The 17,423-nt window shown below is 38.5% G+C and overlaps 1 protein-coding gene across 1 annotated transcript; it reads right to left on the reverse strand.

Moving 5' to 3' along the window:
• Positions 1-2,135: 2,135 nt before the first annotated feature.
• Positions 2,136-12,971, reverse strand: MMGT1 (membrane magnesium transporter 1). The gene is made up of 4 exons (XM_038588400.1): positions 12,622-12,971; positions 8,765-8,817; positions 6,720-6,823; positions 2,136-5,114 (listed from the first exon to the last, which is right to left on the reverse strand). The coding sequence occupies exons 1-4, from the start codon at positions 12,698-12,700 to the stop codon at positions 4,955-4,957; spliced, it is 396 nt and encodes a 131-aa protein (XP_038444328.1). The 5' UTR covers positions 12,701-12,971; the 3' UTR covers positions 2,136-4,954.
• Positions 12,972-17,423: the final 4,452 nt, after the last annotated feature.

Raw genomic sequence — 17,423 nt, forward strand, 5'->3', positions numbered from 1 at the left:
ATCCTTATAGGAATGGGGCACTGACATAGTTAGGGATGTCATGGTGTCATGAGGTGTGATTTTGAAATCCATACTTACCATAAACTATCCAGGAGGGGACAAAAGCACATTTGGAGAAAACAAAAGCAAAAGTGGCAAAATATTAGGTATGGTGATAAATGAAAAGTATATTGGCATTCCTGATATTATTCTTTCACGATTTGTGTAAGTTAGAAAATTTTCAAAGTAAAATTTTAGAAATATATGAGTAGGATTCTACAAATGGACAAAATGATACCAAAGTCCCTCAGGAAATATAAACATGCATGAATAACTAGGAAAAAATCCTGAAAATAATAATAATGTGGTATGGACTAGCAATGTGAAATATGAAAGCATATAGCAACTTAAAATAATTGAAAGACTGGTAATCTTTGTAACAGACTGCAGAGCTCAGAAACAGATCAAAATATATATGGAAATTCAGTGTATGAATGAAGATGGTTTTTCAAATCAGTGTGGGAAAAAAAGTAAAAAAGTGGGGTTGGAGTTGGGATAACCAGATAGCCATTTGGGGAGAAAAATGTCGAATCCTTACCTTATCCTTCTACCTAAATAAAGTCCAAATGAATCAAAGATTTAAAGGTTAAAAAAAAAACTTAAAAGTACTGGAAAAATACATTGAATTTATTCTTAAATGTAAAGAAGGCCTTTTTAAGCAAGGCACAAATCCCCAAAGCCATAAAGACTGATAAGTTTAGCTACATAAATAAGTAAATAAATAAATAAATAAATAAATAAATCTCAGGAAAATATTCTTAAACATATGACAATGGACCAATTTTCTTAGCTTACAAAGAGCTCATACAAATCAATAAAAAACAAATCATCTAATAGAAAACAGAACATGACCACACAATTCACAGAAAATGAAATATAAGTAACCAATAAGCATGAAAATGTGTTCCATATCCTTCATTAACATGCAATATAGCTAAAGTAAGATGCAAGATATCATTTATTCAGTTTCAGATGATCAAATGTTTAATCCAAGGCCCAGTGTCAGTGTGGGCCTTGGAAATAATTATTCTTACAAATTATACGTGGGAGAATAACGGGGCCAAGATTCCTAGAGAACAATTTGGCAATAACTACTTAAGTGCAAATGAAAAGTACCCTTTGACTAGCAATTCAATTGCTAAGATTAACTCTGCGGGTATAATCTCCTTATATGTACAAGTATGTTCACTGCAAAATGGTCTAGCAATAGTAAAATATTGAAAACAATCTGAGATCCCATCATTGTTTGAACATTTGTAACACATTCATACATTGGAATACCACAGTCATTAAAAATAATGAGGTATTTCTGTATATCCTGATACAGAAAGATCTTGTAAGACACAGCAAAAACAGCAAGGTACAGAAGAGTATATACAGTTTGACTCCATTAACGTAAAATTTCTTAAATATATATTCACTGGCAAATAATTTTCCCCCCAAAGAATATACAGGGCACTCTAAGCTGGTTACCTTTGGAGAGAAGCATTAGGCACAGAAGGGAAGAAGGCAAGTTTTAATGACATGCCTTTCTGTACCATCAGATTTTTTTTGTTTTTGCCATGTGCATATATCATCTTGATTTTTCCCTTTTTTAGACAATACTTGATTTGTAGGTTACTCTGAGATACTCCTAGGTAGATCTGAATATTGCTAGTGCTATTTGTCAAACTACTCAAGATACATGCCAAGTTTGACAAACCAGAACCTCCCCTCGGGTTTTCATCAGACTCTGGATTTGCCCCCTGATACTTTTGAATCATAATGATTTTCTGTTAAATCTAAACTTATAACAAATTTGTGATGGGATGATTGGATGCTGATATTCAAGGACTAAAATTCTTCTACCCCAAAGGTCCTTTGCTAAATATAAATGAGATTACACATTCTATTTTGACACTAAAAAAAAAAAAACATAAAATTGCAATTCGACTTTCCATGTACAATAAAAAGTATCTATTGAATTTAGTAGAACAGCATCATACTGGGAGAAAAAAATACAGTCATAAGATTAGCTCTTACATTTTTCTGGGGACAGAGAAGCAGAAGAGAATGGGATTTTAAAAACAAAAACAAAAACAAAAACCACTACCAAAAACAGGGTGAGACAATCATTTATTTATTGGACAGGGCAAGGCCATTTAAAGAGAGGAAACATATCCAAAAGAAGGTGTTTAGCTTGGTGTTACAGGCATCGATGTTCACAACAAACAACACTACTCAATACATCATGGAAACAGGCCACATACAACCAGGAAGATGCTGTCATGCCACTCAAAAATAAGCCACAGTGCTTAGGAAACAATCATTAGGGAATTACAGAGCATCATGGTCTCCAGTCCACCGATCTGCATTTTCTGTGGCTGGGCCATTAGCCCATAGCATTGGCTGGTTCCCTAGTTATTAAAAAGTCTCTTCCTATGTTCTAGAGAGCCTTCAATAGCAAACACTTCTGAACGTCACTAAAATCACAGTCAACTGGAGGCTTAACTAGCTCACACCACTACATTTTTTTTGGACTACACTAGGTAGTCATAACTGTCTCAAAATATTATAAATAAAATTCTGAATTTAATCCATTTAGCACTGTTACGATGCACCCAAATCACCTTTAGTCCTATGATACATACTTGAAAAAGAAAACAGAATCCATTGGAGGAAATTATAAAGAAGAAATTTGGAAAGCTCACCTGGCCCGAGGTATACAAGCTGCTAGCAAAGTCAGACACACCTGAAAACAATGTCAATTATCTGCCAAATTATCGGGCATCATTGTTACCAGGACTTTCCTGACTGGGCAAAGATTCAGTATCCATTCTAGAGACTAGCCAAAATATTATAAATAGTAGTATATCATGAGTGCTTGGTTATGAGGAAAAACTATTCAGCCTAAGATTGACTAAGAAACTGATCACAGTTCTCAAAGGGAGAAGTTCTTACTCCACATAGAACAAAACTCTACTTGGGAAGCTAGTCACTAAAGACCAGACATTGTGCGAATCCATTCCTATTAAATGACCACAATAGGCAAATCTATAGAGGCAGAAAGTAGATTAGCGGCTGCCTGGGGCTGGGAGGCAGAGGGATATGAGAGGCGCCCACTAAAGGGTACAGCATTTCTCGTGGGGGTGATAGAAATGTTCTAAAATTCATTATGGTAGTGGCTGTACAACTTTGCGACTATATTACAAAACCACGGAACTGTACCCTTTAAATGGCTGCACTGAAAGTATGCGAATAATAAAAAAGGAAGGCAGCCCTCAAAGAGAAGAGGCTCTTGCAAATCAAGTCATACCTGAAGAAAGGGTAGACAAGCCTGATAGAAGGAGCTTCTCATACAATATTTTGATTTAATTATCACCACATTAACCCCTGATTCCATTTTTCACTCTTTTCTACACTATCTCAGGCTATCAGCAGATTTCTAACATTGTTCTCCTTAGAGATCAGAGTCAGTGTTCCACAGACAGACTAGGTTGGCAAAACAAAACTAAACAACAGTAAAAACTCAATGACCAAAGAGTCTCATGCTTTAGAGCTGTTTGTTACCAGGCAGAACAGAAGAGCTGAGGTTCATTTCTAAGAGGAAAAAAGCCATCAAGCAGAAGGACATCTTATTACTCTTGCCAAAAGCATATTGCTTTTCAAGTCTGCATAGTTATTCCCTTTGCACCTATACGACTCAACAAAAGCAATGTTTCCTTGCCTGCACAGTTCAACAAAAGCAATCTGCTCTACAAAGAAATGCTAAGCTCCCTGCAGATCAAAGAGCTAGCCAAATTTCCCTAAACCCAAAATTACTGTTTCTAGAAAAAGTCTACTCTGTCCCCTCATCCTCACCTTCAGCAGCATCCAACAAAGATGGAAAAGCTCTAAGCCTGCTAACAAATCCAAAGCTGAAAAAGTTTCTTAAATGATCTTGTTTTTAATTGAAGATACTAGTTCCAAATATTTAAAATATATTTGTTCCAATGCCTTTGAAGCCTATCTTTGATGAGAAGTTTCCTTGAGTTTTACTAATTCACTAGTTTAGTATGCAATAAAATAACAGAGACTCTGAATAAGTTAAACTGGCTGATGACAAGTAGTCAGTTTTCTTCAGTGATTACTATTCTTCTACACAGGCAGGATAATTAATGAAATCATGAATGGTCTTTTTGGTCTATCTTCAACTATTCTTTAACTACATAATCAATTGGGGAAATTTTTGACAGAGAAATGAAGAGAACACAGTAGCTTTACAGCAAGTTGAATTTGTTAAATATATTTATGACAAAGAATTTCTGACACAAGAGTTGCTCACTGCACACAGAACCCCAGAGAAGTGATGAAACAAGACAGTCGATGTTAGAAGGTATATGGGAGTGGGGTGGGGCAAGAAGTCATGAGAAATTAGAAACTGGCAAGCATCTGCTGAAGCAGAGCCACTTTTTAGGGGGCATAAGAAAAACTGATAAGCCACCATTTTGGTCTCTTTAGAGAAGTTAATTTGTCATTAAGAACCAAAGACATTTTAACTTTCATTCATGCTGCAAAATGCAGTAGTCACATTATTTCCAAAAGGATCCTAAGAACTCAAGTGCAAAAGAAATCTAAGAAAATAAATAATTACAAAATCATCAACATTTTTCAAGGAAATGTGTTCAAAACAGTGACTTTACAAAAGATATGAATTTGTTTTAAATGGAAAGAAAGAATTCTCTCTATGAAAGATCAAAGACTCATTTCACAGATAACTTATACTCCATGAATGATCTGATTAACAGTGTACAAACAAGGGCCATAGACTTTTTTTAGTTAGGTCTGAAAGATCAATATAATATAAATACTGATGATAGGGGGGGGAGTGTTTTATACCCCAAACTCCAATATTCCAGCTCTGTGTCCTGTCCTGTTATCATAATTTGTAAAAATCTTAACGACGCAGTGATTCAAGTTTTCGTAACTTCAATGATGTGTTGGAGGACAATGCATCTTGATTTGAAGAGCTTGTTGTATCCGAAGGCCGGAACAGTACTCGACCACGATGATTAAATACATAAAATGATGGATGATTCCTTAATGTGTCAAATGTCCTTAAAAGAAAAAAAAAACAACAACAAAGCATCCACTTCAGATAAACCTGTACAAAAACCTATTTGAAAACAAGCAGGCTTCTAATGAATTATGAATTTGTTATAGATTATAGTCTTAACCAAGTTTAAATTCATGAAATCAGACTATAGATGGTAAGCATACTGTGTCTCGTTTTTTTTTTTCCTATACAAGGTAAATAAGAAACCTGGAAAGCAACATAAAGCTCTCAAATCTTTCTTTCAGCCACTCCTTCCAAGATGATTATGAATATAGCACAAATAATCGCTCAACTTTAATCACTTGTATAAATCTTAAAATAGCTAGCCCATGCCAAATAGTCTTTTAAAAAACCAGTACATAGATTGTACCTTTGATTATTTGCATTTGGCCCTCACTATTCAAGCAATATGATCATTTCACAGATCTGTTTCCAAGAATCTTTCAAGTACAACAAAAAACTCCTTTTGGCCCTTCAGTACCTACTGTTGTCCAAACTCATATATTTTGCTACCACCTACTAAATTTATATATTTTGCTACCACCTACTTAATGCCATTCTGTTTTACTTCTTTCTTTTCTGGCCCTTTGCCTGTGATTCTTGGTAGACTCTTTGTAAGAACTACAGTGGGTGGTGATAGTAGAGTATCCTTTCTTCTTTCCTAGTGAGATATACATAGTCAAATAAAGTTCACAAACACCTAAGTGTATGGCTTTTAGTATTCGTTTAACATAATTTTCCTGGAAAAAAAAGAGCAGAATTCTGCCTTGTTAAAAACTCAAATCTTAAAGTCAACCCACCTAAAATTCCAAGTATACTCCCACATAAAACAGGAAGTCTGACATGTGACTATTTAAAATGTAAATTAAAAAGTAAAAATAGCAAGGGGGTGAGTTTCCTCTAACAAATAAATGTTTATTGTGAACCCTTCTAAGAACACATTGTAAAGGGTTAAAATTTCCAGGCTCAAGAAGGTAGGTAAAGTCCAGGGATGGATTTGAACAGAGCTAAAGGATAATTTTATGAAAGTAGGAAATATGGAAAAGAAAAGCAAGCCAAGTTCAAGAAAATAGCTTAGAAGAAGTACAGGAGAAAACAGAAAGCAGGACGACAAGTATACTGTAATCCACGAAACAGAAAGGGCCAGCGAGCAGTTTATGTCACAGTCTAGGTTCAAGTGATTGAGGAAAACAACCCAAAACCCCTATTCTTCCAAAGACTAAGCTGGGACATGTGGATAAAAAGAGGGGAAATAAAGTAAGGAAGGGAGGGTGGAAGGGGAGGGAAGGAAAAGAGAAAGGATGAAAGGAAAACATTTCTGAGGGACTATCTTCCTATTTGTCTATTCCCTTCCAACCATCTGGCCGATAAATAATTTTAAGCAAATATAATATGACATCTAAGGTCAATAATCTGTCATTCAAGTTCCATTTTTCTATCATAGCAAACACTGCCTTAATATTTTGACCTCATTATTTACACAAACTGCATCATCGAATGTAAAAACAAAATCAATTTTTATGTACCAGAAAACAGACATTTTAAATTACATTAGTGAAGCAAAACCCCTATGAAACAAAATGCCTATGAAAAGGGAAAGACTTACTTATTTTTTAGTTCTGAGGTGGCATCCATGTCTTTAAACTCTCCTGCAATATGAACTATACCATAACAGGTAACTGCAAAGGCCAGAAGTGTCTGAAGAACTATCTGTGAGTATAAAGATTGAGATTATCAAATAACATACAAATATTATCATAAAAATTTACAATTTTCCCTCCATCTCATTTTAGCCTCTGACAGGTATTTCTCCCAGATCCTATCAAGGAGTCAATTCTCACTTTAAATAATTTGAACTCAGACACAATAAAATCTATAAACTCTGTGGATCAGCTGCAAAAATACTTGTAGGTTTTGCCCAAATAGCAAACAGGTACTGAGCCATTCAGAACTCAGTTACCAACTATTACCTGTTTGCAAGAGCAACTAAGAATTTGTTAATATATTATTGTTAAATATCACTGAGCATAAAAAGAACACCCCTGGACCCACCAGCCAGCTTAAGAAATAAAACTACCAGTACCTTTTCAAGTCCCACACACCCTCCCCCAAAGTTAACTACTGTACTGAATTATATATAAATGCTTTAAGGCTTTTCTTTATAATTTTACCAGCTATGTATGTACCTCTAAAATGTATATTGCTTACTTTTTCCCACTTTTGAACTTTTTTGTGAGATTCATCCCTGTTGTAGTATTTCCTTGTAGTCCATTCATTTTCATTGTGTTTTATATTTCATTATATGAAAATACCACAATTTATTCATTCCACTGCTGATGGCTATGTGGGCTGTTTCCTGTGTGTTACTTTTACAATGCCAATATGGATATCCTGGAGTAGGTCTCCTGGCAAATGGGAGTAGAATCACTTGGGGAGAGTATACACACTTTCAACTTCATTAGGTAATACTGAAACGTTTTCCAAAGAGGTTGTGCAAGCAAAGACTTGCAATGTTTGATGTTAAACAAGCTGGGATTATAGGCACATTTGATTTTCTTGATTGTGATTTTTCCGTATTTTTCAAATTTCCCAATTTGTAAACAGAAGCAGCTATTTTAAACAGATATAAATGAGTATATGGGTGGTGGTAGGGGACATAATCTATTACAAAGCAAAGGTGATACAGGAGAGTGGCTTAATAGTCTCATCGATCATAACTTTCATTACAAACTAAAGTCAAAATTAGCCACAAGCTCTTACTCTTTCTAAATTAAAACTAATATTACATGTTATACCAGTTTACACATTCCCGCCACCAGCATACCAAGACCTATTTCATACAATGCAATCAAAAGCACCATTAACAAGAATGTGGTAAATTGTGAAGTTACGTCAAGATAAATTGTTAAGTAATAAAATGCAAATTATAAAACTGTACATGTATACACATAGATAATAACTTTTCAAAAGAAAAGCTGTTTTCATTAGGTAAAACTATACATAATGTAAGTAAGTATAGTGCTGTTTACTCATTCACAGGAGGAAAGCTGAACTACTGACATACTCCAAGCTGGTAGGAGTAGCAGCAGAACTGCTGAGCAGTGAGGCCACTTCTTTTTTTACTGTATGGGGTCAGTTTTTCTTTTTACACTTACTGTTTGATTCTATTGCAGAGAAATTACTATTTTGTCATTTAAAATCCATTAAAGATGAAAAATAGTGAGTGAAGATCACATATCATTTCAGTTAAAAAAAAAACACTTCCTCATTTTTTTTCAGTTTTGCCACCGACATATATGTCCCCCAACAATGTTTAGTTTTGCTTGTTCTTAGACTTTACATAAAAAGGAACTTTGCTAAGAAAAAGTCAAGTAATCAACTCAGACTATGAACAGAGCAACTTCTAGAATGACTACTTAAAACTACAGTTTTAGAAACCAAACAGAAATCTTTTTTAGAAACCAAACAAAAAATCTTTTGTTTCCAAACCTTTGGGTTTTACAATGAGTGATAAAGAGTAAAGTAGTGAACAGATGTTACTTCATGTCTGGAAAATTTTAAGAGAACAATAACCAGTAAAAAAAAAATTATAATAAGCTATGTGGCTAATTTTTAAAATATATTTTAACGGAATATAAATGACCAACTTACATCTATTGGCAGTGATTCATCTTCCTTTTCTGTTAATCGCATATAAGAACGATCTATAAACCAGAAGCATACCATTAAGGAAATTGTAGCCCATTTTTCTTTCTTAAAATGCAAGCAAATCAATATATCAAAGAAGCAGCTGACTTATATGCTACCTAAAGTAACGCTAATCCCGGATTCCTCAAAAACCTCTATCTTCTAAGGCAGTCAGCCTGATCTTGAACTATTTTACTTTTATCATGACCTGCTTTGTCACCTTATAAAACACAGTAAGAGTCAAAGGTGAACAAGTACGAGGAAGAAATACCTAAACATTTTTTTTTCCTTTCGGTACTATGGGAAAACTAGAATCCTCTAAAAATAAGTTTCTTTCACTAACTGGTCAAAGATATCACAATTATTTAAAAATGGATAAGCCGACAGAAAATCTCAACTCTGAAATAGCACCACCATCACACAGTATGGACAAAGTAAGATTGGTATGGATGTTTCTTCCTGAGAGAATAAGCTGGGGCAGTGGTCAAATAGGAGAAATTCCAGGACATCAATTTCTGCCTCTCCAATTAAATTATAATTCTGCTGCTGCCTTAGCCTCGGGAAGCAGCAAGGTATAAAAGGGTGAGGATTTGGAAGCTGATAAACCTGGATCATAAAACCAGCTCCTCAACTTACTGGTACTGACTTTATCTCACTGAACCATAAGACATCCTCATGCATTGTAACATGTATCTCAATTGCAGAGTGTTAAAATGTAGGAGTGGGAGGGGAAGTGTCTTAGAATCAAATACAGTATCTTTCTCCTAAGCTTCTGCAACAGTAAAATGGGGATAATGTGAAGATTAAATTAGACACATGGTAGCCATTCTGCCATAATAAAGTTCATTACAGCAAAGAAGAGCATGCCATAGTACAACAGTATGCTATCTACTGCTACAGTTCAGACATGACACAACTAGCTTCAAAGGTAAATATCAATCTTTTCCCAACATAAGCATTATAAAGAGGTCCCACTGCAGTGACAAATGCCCCCAAGGCATTCTCATCTAAACAGAAACACAAAATCCTAATTCTCAAAAAACCTTGCACAATCCCTATTTAACAACGTGCTGTGGACTAAAAAAACCCAAATTGCTGTGAGTGAACACGTGGTGACTTTTAAAAGGGAATGTGTTTAGAGACATTTCTGAAGTTTTATCTCACAAGTTTAACACAAGGACCAGTGTAAAAGAAACATCAATCCAATACCAAAAATAGGTTTGGCTAACTTCCTACTGTTTGTTCAGTTCCTAGACAGCTTTCTTCTTTGCACACAACCTAATCTGACTTTAACACTACCTCTAACCAGGCATTTCCTCATCTGGAAAATGAAGCGGTTGGACTTCAGTGAGTAGAGTACTGTAAACTTTTACAGCTGAAGTCAACTGTGGAAAATGATGCAGTATTCCATACTATCCTAATCTCCTCTAGGGTAGTGCTTTTCAAATGACTGTGCAGACAAATCACCTGGGGATCTTATTACACTGCAGATTAGGATTCAAAAAACTCTAGGGTGGAGTCTGACTTTCTGCATGTCTAACAAGCTCCCAGGTGATTCTCCCAAAGCTGGTCGATTGAACTGCAAGCAGGAAGGCTCTAAGATACTTTCCTTAACCCCCTTGCCCTCCACCTCCCACCCTGGGGCCTGTCTCCAAGCATCCTTACATGCTTAGTGTAGCATCTCTATCACTTTGTTGTGATTATTTATTGATATTACTTGTTTCTCCACTTGACTTTGAACTCCCTTGGGGCATCACTGTACCTCTAGCACCTAAGCACAAGCACAATTTCAGCCACTTACACGAAACGGAATTTCATAAAGCAGTGTAGCACGTAGGCTCTAGATTCAAACTGCTTGTTTTTGAATCCTGGCCCCACCATCATTGCTTTAAGTGTGCAAGTTTCCCAGCTATGTGTGTCTTGACTTCATCTTTCAAAAGCGATGACAATAGCTACCTCACAGTGCTTTTGGTAGGACTGAGTTAGATATTACGTGTAAAGCGCTTAATTCGGTGACACGTAGCAAGCACTTAATAAAGGATAGCTATTACTATTGTTATTATTAAAGACTGGAGCTTTGAAGAAACCATCACAGGATAGAAAAGACTGGGGAAACATGACAACCAAATATAATGACACCCTGCATTGATTCCTGAATAGAAGACCTTATTGGAAAAACTGGTAAAACCCAAATAAAAGCTAGACTTTAGTTAATAGTATCATACCAGTGTCGGTTTCTTAGTTGTGACAATATACCATGGTAATATAAGATGTTACCAGTGCGGGGAAACTGGGTGGGGGTATACAGTAACTCTGTACCATCTTTGCAACTTTTCTGTAAATCTAAAATTTCAAAATAAAAACATATTTAAAAAATAAAGCTAGGTTTCTGTCAGACAAATGTCAATACACGTATGTAAAACATAGTTAAAGTAACTGGATCATTTTACTTGTATATAATAAAACAAATGGTTTTATCTTGAAAGAAAATTAGAGCTTTGAAGGAATTCACATTTCATTTTCTATTTTATTCCTACAGTTGGAAAGTAATCTAGCAAATGAATAAAGTTCAACTTTGAATTCACTTCCTTCATTCAACCAATTTATTGAGTACCCACTGTGGGGAACATTGTGCTAAGCACAAAGATCGCAGCAATGAACAAAATGGGCTGCCCTCGTGGGCTCTATAGGCTAGGACAGAGGTTAGCAAACTTTTCCTGTAAAGAGTCAGATAACAAATATTTTGAGCCATGGAGGCCATAGTGTCTCTGTGTCGATTACTCAACTCCCCACTTTGAAAGCAGCCAGACAATACCTAAATGAATGGGTGTGGCTGTCTGCCAAGAAAACTTCATTGATGGACATTGAAAGTTGGATTTTATAGAATTGTCATGGATCATAAAATGATTTTCTTTTACTTTTTCCCCCAACAAATTAAAAATGTGAAAACTTTCTTAGCTCACTTCAAAAACAGGAGAGAGACTGCATTTGGCCCACCCACCAGAGTTTGCTGACCCCTGTTCTAGTAGAGAAGGAAGACCTCAAAAGAGATCAGCTGTCTCAAGACTGCACTACCTCCTCTGCTGGACTCCAAGTTTCTTCTTGATGATACAATTGTATTCGTATGTTAAAGTACTTTTACTTTTTTTTCTTTTAAACTTCTCAATCACTCTGTGACACAGAAAAGGCAAGAATTAAAATCCACCTCAATGAAGGCTCAGAGAAGGGACATGACTTGCCCAAGGTCACACAGATTTAGCGGTAAAGCAAGTTTTTTCAGAACCAGCCCTCCAGACTCCCAGTCCAGTGCTCTTTCTTCTGTACCACAGTGCTCCCATGAGGCAAACGGTCATTTAACTTCTCAGTCTTAGCCTGGACAGCCCAGAAGTGCCCAAGTACTGTCCACCTAGCTGTCATCGGACCACGAGTATCCGAAGTCCTCAATCTGACACTCTGCCTGCTCAGCCCCACGTTGGATCTGACATCACCTGTCCCGGATTCCCAGACAGACTCCCTCTCTGGCCACCCTGCAGCCCGACAGACTCCTTCGTTGCCCACCCCGCAGCCCGCTCGGAGCTCTCTCCCAGACACCCCCTTCCCTTTCCCCTTCCACCTCTGCCGCAGTCTCAGATGCCCATCTCAAACTCAGACTCTGAGCCTTCCACCGGGAAGCCCCGCGCCGCTTCTCGGAGTCACCCCCAACTCTAAGGGCTCAAATGATCATTCCTGGGACAACTCAGTCCTACACTCCCTCAGGGTGCGCCCACACACCGTCCCCGGAGTCCCGCACAGGAGCTGTCGCGGTTCCCACCGGCACTTACGCTGCGCAGCGGAAAAGGCCGCGTGGGCTAGGGCAAAGAGGCCGACGCCCACCAGCCCCTTCCACAGTGACGGCGCCATGATTCCGGAGGAGCAGCAGCCCAACAAAAGAGGCGAAGGGCGGCGGAGCTGTTCCTTCTTCCACTGGCGGGTGTCCGCGCAGCGCAGAGAGATGACGTCACCGAACCTCTGGGCGCGAAGTGCCTCAGAGGTGGAAAAAGCAAAGAGCCGTGAGAAAGCGGAAGCAGGAATGCCGGGAAGAAGGGGAAAGCTACGCGGAATAAGGTCCGCGAGTGACCAAGAGCCGAGCCTGCGCTGCGCGGCCTCTTCGCGAAGGGCGGAGCTAAGCGGAGAGCATACCGAAGGAGGTGAACGCGGATCAATGAGGAAGCGGAGCGGAAGGGCGCCAGCGAATGAGCGTGGGCCGCGGGGCAAGGGGCAGGGCCTGCGGAGAAGTTCGGGCGGGGCCGAGGGGCGAGGCCTAAGGGCAGGGCGCCGGGAGGGCTGGAGGCGGAGGTTCAAGGCCAGTGCCGCCAGGTCTCTACCCCTAGCAGGGGGTATTGTTTGCTTTGCTTTGCTTTTCCTTCCAGCTGGGCTCTTTGTTTTCTGCCGGCCTGTCCAGTGCTCCAGCCCTCTGGGAGCCGACACTGCTGAAGGAGGCAAGAGTATGAAAGCAAAGAGGTGGGTGGGATGGAGAGGAGAGCAACCCGGGATTTGGAACCCCAAACACGTGGCACGCGTGGGATGCTCCGTAAAAGTTAGTTCTCTTCTCCTTACCTTCAAAAGGTCTTGAAGAAAGACTCGCGCCCCAAGGGGGTGTGGTGCCGCGCGGGAGGGTTTTGTCTTGAAGAGAGCCAGTTTACATTAGGGAGAAATGAAAGGGGAGGAATAAAAGGACGCGCGCACAATGCCGGCTCGTCTCTATCTCTGATCAGGAAAAAAAAAGTGTACCGCCCTTTCTCGATTTTTGCCTCCATCTCCTAAAATGCACACCTTCATTAGTGAGGCTCTCCCCTTCTTTCCACTCTGCTCTCTTTTGGCGAGCTCACTTCTTCATTCCCACCGCTTCAGCCACTGTGGATAAGTAATTCCAAAGCAACATCTCGATCTCAAATATTTCTCTTTGGCTCCAGACCTGCTAATTACTTATTTCTATCCTGCGACACTTCAAACTTACAGCCAAGACGGAATTCATCCAATTTTCTAAACGCTGCACCAACTCTTCCAGTGCCCCCTGACTGATTGACACAGCGTTGTAAGCATCCTATCACAAGGTAAATGCCCTCAGCCCTGTCAGGATTTACTTTCTCGCTGCAACAATTTTGCAAACTCTCATTTGCTCAAAGGTGCCTATCCTGGACACCCCTTTTAAATTTCTAATCTTCCCATTCCTGGTCCCCTTAGCCTGCTCCATTTCTATATCACCTTCTGAAATATTCTATGATTTATCCTTTGATTATGTTTGCTGTCTTATCATTGTTCACTGTCTCTCCTTCCTCATTGGAATGTAAGTTCCGAGAGGACAAATATTTCTGTCCATACCTATAACACTGCCTGTCACATATGGTAGGCATTCAAGGAATGTTTGCTGAATGAATTATGGGAAGAAGTGGCACGAGTGATGTATCCTTGTTTGAAAGGATCTCTATGGTCTTTCCATTATTTTTGAATTGGGTTCAGAAATCACTGTGACTTGCATACACTCAAATTTTGATGACCCCGTGATTGATGATAAACATTTTCTGATATAGTTGAGCTTCCTCAATGCTGAAAAGAAATTAGAAAATTAAAATATTAGAAAATAAAGAAGGCGTCCAAGACCCTTCAGATTTCCTCAATTTTAAATAGTTTTTGTCCTCTATCCCATTTTCCAGACCTTTAATTATAGTCATTATCTTTCTCTGGGCCCACTCCGATTCTTTCACCTCTAAGCCAAGATTTAACGCAGTACTCGATCAATGTCAAGTACAGTGTAATGTACTGTACTACGAATGTAGGAGTATTTATAAACCTCACAATCAGGAAGAACCAGGAAATGATCTTTCTGTACTTGACAGGTCCTTCACCCCTGGGAGGTGGTGAGATAGAGAAGATAATTGACCAAAAAAAAAAGTCTTAACACTTGACTTTAGCTTTGATGATGGTCAAATTGAAAATAGCTTTTTCAGGCATCCTACTAAATTATCTCTGCTAATATTAATTTATCCAAAACAGAAAAATGATTATATGGTTTCTTAAGGGAGCTGGGATCTAATTCTTTTGTTTTTGAAAAGATGAAGTTACAGGAAAAAAAAAAAGAGAGAGCCAGTAAGGAATCTGGTATTTGTATAAGCCACCAATACCTCAACCTAGTCTTCAGGGAAGTAGCCAGTCATTGAATTTTGTTTTTTCTATTACACTCTTTTTTTTCCTCCATTACACTCTTAAGGCGAATGCCCCCATTCTTTTCTTTTGAATATCTTACCCATGTACAGAATGCAAAAGAAATGAGGGCAGTTTCACATTTTCTAGAAATAAATGGTTAGCTCCTAATCAGGGATTGGTATTTAAATGGTCTCATCTGTAGATATTAACATGAAGGGAAGCCAAGATATTCATAATCATAGTTATCAAGGATTGTATCATTTAAATAAATACCTTGGGTCCATTCATACATTGTTTTGTAGGTTGGAGTTCATCCCAAATGTACAAGGTACAGCTAGGGGCAGCACTGTTTTCATGAGATCTTAGAACAAAAGTCAAACTTCATTCGAAAGAGCATTTAAATTCCTAGGTAACCCCAGAAGTGCCTTTAGTTTCCCTAGAGAAACAGCCATTTCCAATATGCACAGAGGATACATGATGTGGGTTGGTTAAGAGCAGGGATAAGGATCTCTAAAGTGTTTCCTACCCAGATGCTATTTATGAAAACTCATCATATCTTCCCAGGAGGGTCTGTCGAATAGAGAAAGCACTGCAATCCCAAATTGTCTTCAAGTTAATTAAGTTGGTTACATGCCACCCAACTAGGTGAGTGACTTCATACACCACTCAGATGTGCCTCCATTTCTCATGCAGATTCTCCCTCTTTCCAGCACACTCTCCTTTCCTACCTAGTTCAAAAATCCACTTTCCCTAGGAATATGTTGCCATTACAGTTATCTATAAGAGGAATATATCGATTATAGGTACTAAACCATTCTTCAAACCATTTATACTTATTCCAACCTCCCTGGGTAATGAATTCTAGAATTTCACTACCTACTGGGTAAATGGGTATTTTCAACATTTATATCGAAGTTGCATCACCTCTTTTTTATTTCTTTACAAAAATGGTGTATGTTCAGTGTAAGTTCAAACAGTGGAACAATGTATACCTCTTAAATGCATCTCAAGTTGTGCCTGGCATCTCAAGTTTTGAATCTCAGTAAACAAGACTGTGGTCGCTTGATTCATATCTTAAGACTTGTTTACTGAAAGACTAATACTACTGTGGATAAAAGCATATGCTCCAGAATCAGATCAGGTTTGAATGCTGGCTTCTCCTTTACTCTCTGGAAGACTGGGCAAGTTATTTAACTTCACTGTGCCTCAATTTCCTCATCTGTAAAGTGGGGATAATAATAGTACTTACTTGGTAAGATTGTTGTTAGGATTGAATGAAATGATTACATATTAGTTGTTTAGAATAATCCCACAGAGGAGGCATCTGGCTGGTTTAGTCAGTCAGCAGAGTGTGCGACTCTTGATCTCTGGGTTGTGAGTTCGAGCCCCATGTTGGGTGTGGAATAATTTCATATGGTGACTATTCAATAAATGTTAGCCATTATTATTACTACTGCTGCTACTGTAGATTCTTATAGCTATTTTTCCAGATTAAAGGGGTTCTTTATCCCTTTAATCTCATAAAACATCAATTGCTTCTCCCCTTTGGTTATTTTAATTGCTCTTCTCTGGACCATTTCTAGATTTACTAATATCTCTTTTGGTGTTTCATTACTATATCTGCACAAAGTATACTGGGTTACTCGTCTGAGGTTAATATGATTATTTACTTCAAGTAGCCTTGACACTGAAAATGACACCAAAAGTGTTATTTGCTTTTTTAGCACACTGAGCTGGTATATTCAGGAAATAAATGTGAAACTCGAGGGCTATACTGGGCCCTAACTGATATTTGGGTTTTTTGTTGTTGTTGTTTGTCTTTGTAGAGAGAGTGAGAGTGCACAAGCACACACACACAGGGAGGGGGCACAGGGAGAGGGAGAGAGAATCCCAAGCAGACTCTGGGTTGAGTGAGGAGCCCAACATAGGGCTCAGTCTCATGACCCTAAGATCATAACCTGAGCCAAAATCAAGTGTGGGACATTTAACTGACTGAGCCACCCAGGCACTCCCCTCAGCTGATATTTGTGACCCATTCTTTCTCCCACTTCTTATTTTTTTAAAGTGGCTCCACACCCAGCATGAAGCCCAAGGCAGGGCCTAAACCCATGACCCTGAGATCAAGACCTGAGCTGAGATCAAGAGTCCAACGCGTAACCAACTGAGCCACCCAGGTGCTCCCTCCCACTTCTTGAATATAGACATTCTCTATACCACTGCCCTAAAACTGAGTCTCTTTCTACCCTCTATTCTTTGGAGAACCCATGAACTCCCGTATCTTCAATCTTGTGCACACAGCTCACACATCTTTCACTGGTCCTGACTTCACTCATGAATTACAGACCCTCCACTTGGATATCCCACCACTCCCTTAAATCCAGTCTGCCCAGAGCCGAGCTGTACCCCCTGGTTACCATTTTAATGCTCTTAGTAGCCCCAC

Source organism: Canis lupus, chromosome X (genome assembly GCF_011100685.1).
Source record: "Canis lupus familiaris isolate Mischka breed German Shepherd chromosome X, alternate assembly UU_Cfam_GSD_1.0, whole genome shotgun sequence".
NCBI lineage: Eukaryota > Metazoa > Chordata > Mammalia > Carnivora > Canidae > Canis > Canis lupus.